At 36.5% G+C, this 9,403-nt stretch overlaps 1 protein-coding gene across 1 annotated transcript; it reads right to left on the minus strand.

The window, feature by feature from the left end:
* Positions 1–3,721: 3,721 nt before the first annotated feature.
* LOC140227675 (uncharacterized) lies at positions 3,722–9,187 on the minus strand. The gene is made up of 4 exons (XM_072308091.1): positions 9,100–9,187; positions 6,236–6,538; positions 4,884–5,015; positions 3,722–4,252 (listed from the first exon to the last, which is right to left on the minus strand). The coding sequence occupies exons 1-4, from the start codon at positions 9,185–9,187 to the stop codon at positions 3,993–3,995; spliced, it is 783 nt and encodes a 260-aa protein (XP_072164192.1). The 3' UTR covers positions 3,722–3,992.
* Between the last annotated feature and the right edge of the window lie 216 nt (positions 9,188–9,403).

A 9,403-nucleotide genomic window follows, 5' to 3' on the forward strand; every position in this document is an offset into this window, starting at 1 on the left:
ATAAGACACATATTGCTTTCGCCGTGATCATAAGAATAGTAATGAGTCAACAAATATGGCGTACTCGGTCAGGTCATAATGTCTTCATGAATTCCAGGATGCAAAGCAGAGAAAATTGATTATGTGTTGCTGACATTACGTTACAAACAAAGATCTGAACGACAAGAAAGTCATGTATAATGTGAAAAGAACATTACAATAAATCTAAGATCTGCATACTATAACAAACTCAACATCACCTATGAAATAAAGCATTTAAGAAGATACAGACGGAACATGCCATCCTGACATGGCATTCCGCTTGAAGTCGTGTGCAAGCAGAACAATGACAATCGCACTTTAAATTCGCCGTACGTTCGCTATAGATGGCGCTCTTTCACAGCCATGATTCGGATCCATTGGAATCAGTTTGGCAATCTGCCTTTCTCAACGGGGGGAAACACATACCTTAAAAAGCCATGAAATAAGACGCTCTCCCTATCAAGTTCTTAACATCCCGAACCTTAAGACTTTAGCGTCATGTTTGATTGACTTCCTTTATTCCAAAAATCTTAGGTGCTGAGAAATTTAAACTCTACGAAAGGCAACAAAAAGAAATCAAGGACTAAAACCTCAAACTAAAAAAAAAAAATGAATGAGATTAAAAAAAAAAAAGAAATCAGCGTAATCCAATGTTATTCTCAGTGCATGAATTCTCAGTTCAATTTGCTATCAAAGTCAAAGCTTCTTACTCATCAAAGTTATCTTTTGAAAACATTGGTATTTCAAGCAGTTGATATGATCCTTGACCCCCCCCCCCCAACAACAGCAGCAACAACAACAAAAAATGTTCTGCTGCCTCTGAGCTCACTAAACTCTGCAGAATTTGAGACTATGGGCACCTTGTGACTCTTCCTTTTCTTTCTCTCCCTCTCTCTCTCTCTCTCTCTCTCTCTGCCCCTATCTCACCCACCTAATCATGCAAACAAAAACATCAATCTGATTTTGTTTATTGTTCAATGCCCGTATCTTTACATGAAATGTTTATTAAGTTGTAGTTTGTGTTTATTTTGTGACTGTTCTTATATCTATCAAGCAGAACAATCGATTATTAGTAAACCCAACTCTTTTAGTAGGCCTGTACAACAGAATCAAATCTTATCGTATAAACACGGAGATGTTCTTATGACGTATTTTGTTTATGACAATCATATAGATGATGTATATTAGCAAGTTCACATTGTCATTCCTCGCTGTAAGACGTGAACTCTCTTTGTGTTCTTCACATTCAACCCCATCGGGAAATTTGATTTGATAAATGATGGGAAAATGATATATCTTTTTTCTTCTTTTTTTTTAAAGATTATATTTGATAACTGCACAAGTGATTGCTATCCTGACGTTATCTGAATTTGATATGACATTTAGAAACCGCATTGTACCGTTATATGATTATTAGAACAGTATGAAAGCATTACAACATAAGATATTACTCTGTTGTTGTTGTTGTTGTTTTCAGAATGCATAACTTAACAACAAGAACAAGAACACCAAAAGACAAAGCATTTGTTCATGAAAGAAATTTCAGATCATCTAAAATTTGCAGCTTTCGCTACCTTAAAAATGAAAAGAAAATGATTAATGGAAACCTATAAGCGGTAAGCCTCTCTTGTACCCCTGATCCCAGATAATTATGAATCGCAGCTCGTAAACAAAGTCACGCACGTCTTCTTTTTTTTTTTTCCTTTCTGAGTGACTTACCCGTACATAGTCTAGTAGGATGGATATAATTAAATCTCTCCGGTCAATTTATCGATTTGACCGAGATAAAAGAAAGGCAATGGAAGAAAACGGGGCCAAGTGTTCAATCATGGTGATTGCCCGAAATATACGGGGCCGGCAAGACCAGCCGGACAATAAAACTCTTAATCGTCCGTAAGATGGCTCCAAGGCATGGTTACGACACTGTGCGGGGGAGGAGGTTCTTCCGACCTCCTTAACTCTTCCGTTACCAGTGGTAGTTTTGATATCTCAAACACATTGTCAAATGTCATCGGCATATTCAAAGGGATAGTACAGTATTGGTTGAGGTGAGGATTCAGCTTTAAACTTTTTGAAAGATACTTAGAAACCATTTCATGAATGTTTAGGAGCATACAATAATTCTAAGAGGAATTCAAAGTTTATTTGATGAAAATCGGCTTTGAAATGGCTGAGATATCCAGAAACAAAGTAAGACAAAGCAATCCTAATAAATAGTGGGTCCCACCTTTTAGTAGGATTGCTTTGTTTTGGATATCATGGCCATTTCAAAACCGATTTTCATCAAATAAACTTTGAATTCCTCTGAGAATTACGTGCTCTTTCATGATTTATCAAGGTTTCTCATTATCTCAAAAAATTATCATTAAAAAAGTTGAAAACCTTAAGCCCCATACTCACCGAAACCGCACAACCCCTTTAAAAGTTGTGGTACTGAAAGGTTTTATGTAACAAATTTTGCTCATGTACTTGATGGAACCATTATCTTCTCATGTCATTTGTGGGTGTTCTATCGCTTGCGCTTTCCCAGTTACTATGATCGAAGGCACCAACACAAAACATGATTGCAACTGAAGAAAAATAATGATACTCCATTAGTCCGTTTTTATTTCTTTGAAGGTTTTGAAGATACTATGCATCTATATCTAGACAGAACTTGTTTACTACGGTACACTAAGACATCTTCAGTCTCATGACGTAGTGTGTTTCAGATACGATAATGAAGATTGAGTATGCCATCTCTTCAATAGCATAATATTTCGTGAAGCAGTATTTTGCTTGGTCATATCACACACAAACACACACACACACACACACACACATGCACACACATATATTACATATACACGGATATATAAATAAAAATTTTTTTTACTAGCCCTCTAACATAATATCAAGGTTATTGTAACGTAAATGTATTATCATGTTCCCTTCCAATCTATGTCCCATTTCACTAGTTATGAAAAGATCAAAACAAAAAAGTTGATGATTGTAGCGATTATTACTGAATCACACGCACACACACTTACACACATACGGACGCGAACAATGACACACGTACACAATCTCTGAAGATGTTTGACATTTAATGTTCAAGAAATAATATCATCTACTATACATGCTTGAACATGGCAAAGAGTATAATTTCTATAAATACAGTTGGCATCATAATCCTTTGTATGGCGATTCAAAGTGTTATGACTTTGTGACAGCATTAAGATTCTATCTGTGCCATTACATCAGCGAAACAAATATCTCAATTAAACAATAACAACTTCACTTTGTAACATGACAATATTCCAGAGAGCAGAGAATTGTACATTACCCGTGTCTGTCCGCTAATTATTTACATAAATATTTGCAAATACAAAAGAGCGATAAGTACCCTTGCAGAATTTGAATTACTAATTTGAATACCAGTACCTGTGTTGAAAACATCAATTTGATGAAAACGACGAATTTAAAATCACGACTTTCTCGAGCATAGGGATGAGAATGACAACGATAATGACTTTGCATCACTTTTTGACAGTAAATGTCTGAGGGACAATTTTGCACATTTATTGAGATTCCAGACGTGATAATCGTACATATACCTTTAAAGCGTTTCTCTTTAACTTAACGAACACATGCTTATGAAGTCTCCAATACTTATTGAAACTTTCGTTATACATCAAGAAAGCTCTTCTTTCCCTGAAAACGATATTTACTTCTGGAAATGCATAATAATGTGGTGAATTCACGCATTATATCACGTCATCATAAATCCACAACATAACAATTTTTAACCATTTCAGATCTTAAGGACCCCTTACTCTCTAAATCACGTACAATGTCCTTTTTTATTTAATCATATTTCATCCTCAGCTTTCCTTTAGTTGTCCGCAATGCTGCACGCAGTTAGTCTTAGATTTTCGTTTTTAAAGTTTTTCTTCATTCTGCATCATAATCCAGATCACAATCTGTTTAATTTACCCTGCTGCCACGTAATATCGACATCCTGGTTGCGAATACATGAAAGTGGTAACTGATCCCATCAGCTGGCATTGCCCCCCTTCGATGAAGTTGAACGAGAAACATCCCGTCTCCTTGCTGCACGCCGCCCCGCACGCAATGAGATTCTTGACGGAGCTTGGGAGCGCTAGGAAGGGACCCACGTTGCACAGATCAGCAGGTGTGATTGTGACGTAGGTCTGGGCGAAAGACCTCACCACATGTTCACTTGCGGGCCCTTTGTAGAAGAATGTGTGGATACACGTATCAATAATCAAATTCATGTGAACTTTCAGTAAACAATACGTCATCACGAACTGTCTGTGTGGCTAAGAAACAAACATAGAAACAGACCAACACTGTCCAGTAAGCAAGCAAAGCACTTTCGTCTCATCCGATTCAACATTACACGTTGGTACCAATCATTTGATCTAATAAAGGGTTTTTTTCCCCTTATGCTTTTCTTCCTTTTGTCCTTGTTTTCTTTACTTTTGTTTTTTGTTTTTGTTTTTATAACCTGCACAATTCTTGCATGTGATGTCTCGTAGTTGGTAAAAATTTTTCATCTTCTGCTCTTTTCCTTTTATCTTAAATCGAAGACGAATCCCTGACGAAGGGGGAGGCCCCCGAAAATTCGGATTTTGAATTAGAATCAAGGCAATTGGCATTTAATGCATTCCTCTATATTGTGACATTATTGTTGCTATTGGGTATATATATATATATATATATATATATATATATATATATATATACATATACATATATTATAAAGAGAGGAAAAGAGGGGAAAAAAGAAAGAGCTTCTATATAAATTACGCATAATAATTTATTTGCTCTAAAATGCTTTCTTGCATCATTCCACTTACTCTCGCAGATAGCAACCCTGGAGGCCGATGGCTTCTCTTGTCGCCAGCTTTCGACCGGTGTCTCGACACTCATGGACGCTGGGTTCAGTTTCTGTGCAGACTTGGTCGGGTCGGGATTTCCGCTGGCCCAATCTTTGAAGAGATGGATCGGAAGAGGGAAGATATTGTAGGAAGGAAAATATCGAAAACTTTTCCTTTTCATAACCTTCTAGAAGGAGGCTCGTACTTTTTTGTTCAAACGAATGGGATGCTAAGTATTCTGTGAAAATCCGTGTAAAGAACGTTCGCAGATACGGGAAACCTCTAAGGCATAATGTACCGTTTGCAGATGAACAAAAATCCAGTATTAGTGTTTTCAAATAGTTCTAAAATGTGAGTTAGAGAGAGAAACAACCAATGTTAAAATTTGAACCAGTATATAATTGATGTTGAATATTGTTAGATATACAAAATGTGAACAATAGTTATATTAAATAGAAATGTTTCCAGACTAAGCCGTATACAGTTATGGTTTATTAAGGAAAATAGTGATATCTCCTTAAATTTCAGGCTTTATTAAAAAAAATGTATGATAGGATGTTCTGTGATACAACTGACCTACACATTATGCATCAAATGTGATATCTTGAACATTTTTGAATCACTGCTCCCAAAGGTAGACAGGACTTTTAATGGACTTCGCAAAGAATTTTTTTTTCGTGCAAAAAGTTGACCGGACATTAATAGCGAGAACAGTTCATTTTTTGTTTTATTTTGAAGAATAAAGCAACAACTAAAACCCGGGGCATTTCTTAATTAGGCACAGTCTACTGAAGTTTGTGATCTATTCATTCACATCAGGATTTATCGACTTCATGCGCATGAGCAAGGAAAAAAAATCATTTACTTGTACCAAGAAGGCACGTTGATTTTAGATTCACTGAGAAAAACATCTGTCAGAATTATAATGATTATTCATAAAATGCTTTTAAATCGCACTTGCCAGCACATCCACCTCACAGCAAGCCTGGTATTTGGTAATTTTAAAAAAAAGTTTATGCGAGATAATGAAATGGATGCTTTCCCGAGGGTTGATTGTCACACTTTTCTGGTCACCTGGTATACACAAGTTCATTCTTTGTTTGAACACGAATTCCATAAAATTATTGTTACGTCGTGTAGGCTTCACACTGAAGACGAGTGGAGTGTCGAACCAACTGGGGGAAAAATAAAGGTCATTAACATGTACCATCGTCCAAGTGAGCTAATTAGGAACTGGCTTATTGGATTTCAATGAATATACTGCAGGTAAATTCGGTCTGACAATCTGAAGGAAATAGCTGGAGAGAGAATCATGAGGAAGAGAGACTTACTCTGGTAGGCCAAGTTCTCGTTCTCGCTGTAGCACCTGAAGGTGGTATTACTATCAGTGTCGGAACATCCGATCCAGGCCTTAAAGTTGTCTCCCTGGTCCAGCAAGTTGATGTAAAACAAAGTCCGCATCAACCACTCTTCCTGAAGCGAAGATGGAACGAAGAGGTAGGCGCCCCCACCGATAGCCTGGCATGTATCTCGAGCCACGTCCCACTTCATGATGGCACCGCTTGAAAGTAGCTTGTAACAGCGCTCTGAGTCAACTGACTCATGCGACCAACCAGATGGACAGCTATAAGTGACTAGATGGAGTGAAATTAATAAATGGCTAAATGCATGTATGAATGAATAAGTGAACAAATAGATACATAATCAAAAGGAAAGATATTATTTCTAAGGGACCACGACCTAGACGATACTGGTGTCAACTGAGTGCCCTGTATAGTATGGACGTGATGGAGAACCAATGTATAAACATAGGTCTAACTTTTTAACGGTCTAGTGTAAAGGAGAAAGGTTTGTGATTGGGTAGTTGGGATTCAGTGCTTTGATGCAGATGAGCAATCTTATATGATGTATTCGTTTCATTGAACAATAATTCTATACTGTATTAAGCGTGATTGTTTATGTTTAGGCCTTTTAAGTATATAAGGACAGGTGTATTCAATCCTGGGTGCAGAAGGCGCCAACAAAGGACACACGTCAAAATCTTCCTCTGATGTGTTTTAATGAGCTGATGTCTTAGCATGCTAATCTTTCAGTAGACACTTTGTAATTTAGTGTCATCGTTTTCTTTTTAACTGGTTTGTTTTCTCAGTGTACATTGCAGTATAGCCATCTTTTGTGGATGCAAGTACCAATTTTACATGCCCATATTGAAAAGAAACACTGAAGATAAAAATGTTTTGCTCAAGGTATATGATATAGCCTGGCGTTGACCAGAGCCGTCTGCTATACCAGATGCACCAAGCTGTACCGTAGGAAGTGCACCGTCTCTTGTAAATTACCCTTTCGCCTCATATTCCAGCGTGAGTATTGATATAGAGACAGTAATGAGTCGAATAGGATGGTAGAAAGCTCTGCGAAATCGCACTTTGAATTTGAAAAGGGATAAAATTTTTCCATATTTCATTTCATAATTATTCGCGTTATCATTTAACTTGGCAGAGGCGATCACTGGCATCACATCACAAGTCTGTCATTGTTTGCTATCGACTTGTACATAATCTATAAATGCCCTATCTTATCATTATTAACATGAAATCAATAAGAATAAGTTGTATCCTTGGGGTTATATCATTGTAATTTTGTAATAATCCAGCAAATATGACATTCAAATAACCAAGCGTAAACAGATTGTGTTGATTTGTGTGCAAAACCAATGGGAGAGTTGTGAGTTGATGACGTCATCGCCTCTTCTAATCTGCCAGTGTCTTTTGTGAAATTATCGCTAATGGGTAAAAGCATTTACAATGCAAATTTGAAAGCCAATGGATTTCTCTCATAATGTCCGACTCTGTGTATTAATACATTCATCGTTCTATTCGTCTAATTTTACTTCATTAGTACGTCAGCTTGGACATGGCGTATCATCACTTATCATAGAACTTCACCTCAATTCATCCCATTCTGAAAATAATAATAATCACAATAATAATAATAATAATAATAATAATAATAATGATAATAATGATGATAATGATAATAATAATAATAATAATAATAATAATAATAATAATAATAATAATAATAATAATAATAATAATAATTCACATTTATAGAATTCTCATGACGTTAACAAGTCCTTACATTATTTCCTTTGAAATAATCAGCAATTGGAAACGAAATCTAGAATATGTGTCTGAACAACTTTCATTTTGATTTGATTTTATTTGATTTTATCTATTGGTTCCTGCTTAATCGTTGAACATGCACATACATGTACATGTGTACATACATAGTTGGTACCATACATAATATAAATGTAAGTTTTTTACAAAGTAGTTTTGTCTCCACTGATTTTACAATGTGTAGCAAAATGTATCAGCGATACAATGAATAAGATATTATAGAAAATAGAAGAAAGGGAAAAAGGAAAGAAATGATCTGCCTGCTTTCATTAAGTTTTACACAAAGTTATGTCACCTATAGATTCTAGTTTACAGACTCATCCATCATTTTTACTTTTTTTTGAGTTGACTCATAGCCTCCTCTGTTTTCTTTGTTTTGTTTTGTTTTTGCTATAGTACAAGTTCATCTAAAGCGAAGAATCGCCATTCCATCTCTTTTGAAGTTTTTGAATTACGAAAATATTCGTTGCTACCATTTACGTCTGAAACTAACTCATGTTTAACTGACCTTATGCCATGACATGTAATATTGAGACCAGTGTTATATATCACTGCATTCATGGGCGCACCTGCAAAAAGCTGGAACCTTAAATTCATATAATTTGGGGGTTTTATGCTGATACACACCTGGCGAAAAACACGAAACATCAATGATAATCATAAAATTTAACTGTTGTCAGCAAGTGATCGACTCATTATACTTCTTACAATAACATAAGAACTATTCTAGAAATTGGTAACTGCTGTGACATGCCATGCCGTAATGAAGTTGCAAGAATATAGTACCATATTATTGTGTGTTACACCAATGGAGACAACAATGCGAGAAAAGGAGGGAAATGCATGGCGTGTGGGGGTGTAATACGACTGATAAAATCATTTTGAGGTTTTAACTCATCAGCGCTTGCCTTTTCTATCGATTCGACTGCAATGGGTAACACAAGTTAGAAGCAAGGCGCTCGATCCCACCACATCAAGGAGAGACATCTTGAAAATCCCAACCTTGTACTCACTTGTTCTCCCGCCGACATTCGGGGCAATGAGAGCCACGACACCAAGAAGCAGCTTCGAAGACAGACTCGTGGCTCTCGAAGGCGACATCGTGTCTGTCGACAATTAAGAGGCGACTTTCCAAGAATCCACTTCCAAAATTACCAAAACGCTGTTCCCCCTCTCTTCCGCTGTCACGCGCTCGAAATAATGCTGTCTTTTTTTGGAAGATGCTCTCGGTTGTAAGAGCTGGCAGCACAACCGAAATCTGTCTTACAAAATTAGCATGCCTTTGAAGATGTACCCCTTTCTGCTTTTTGGATGAGT

Source organism: Diadema setosum, chromosome 4, assembly GCF_964275005.1.
Source record: "Diadema setosum chromosome 4, eeDiaSeto1, whole genome shotgun sequence".
Taxonomy (NCBI): domain Eukaryota; kingdom Metazoa; phylum Echinodermata; class Echinoidea; order Diadematoida; family Diadematidae; genus Diadema; species Diadema setosum.

Coding starts and splice junctions, on each gene's coding strand:
- LOC140227675 (XM_072308091.1), bottom strand. CDS start 9,187: ATGTCGCCTTCGAGAGCCACGAGTCTGTCTTCGAAGCTGCTTCTTGGT. Junction 6,539..9,099: donor GAATGTCGGCGGGAGAACAA/GTGAGTACAAGG, acceptor CACTCCATCTAG/TCACTTATAGCTGTCCATCT. Junction 4,253..4,883: donor CAGGGTTGCTATCTGCGAGA/GTAAGTGGAATG, acceptor TCTTCTACAAAG/GGCCCGCAAGTGAACATGTG.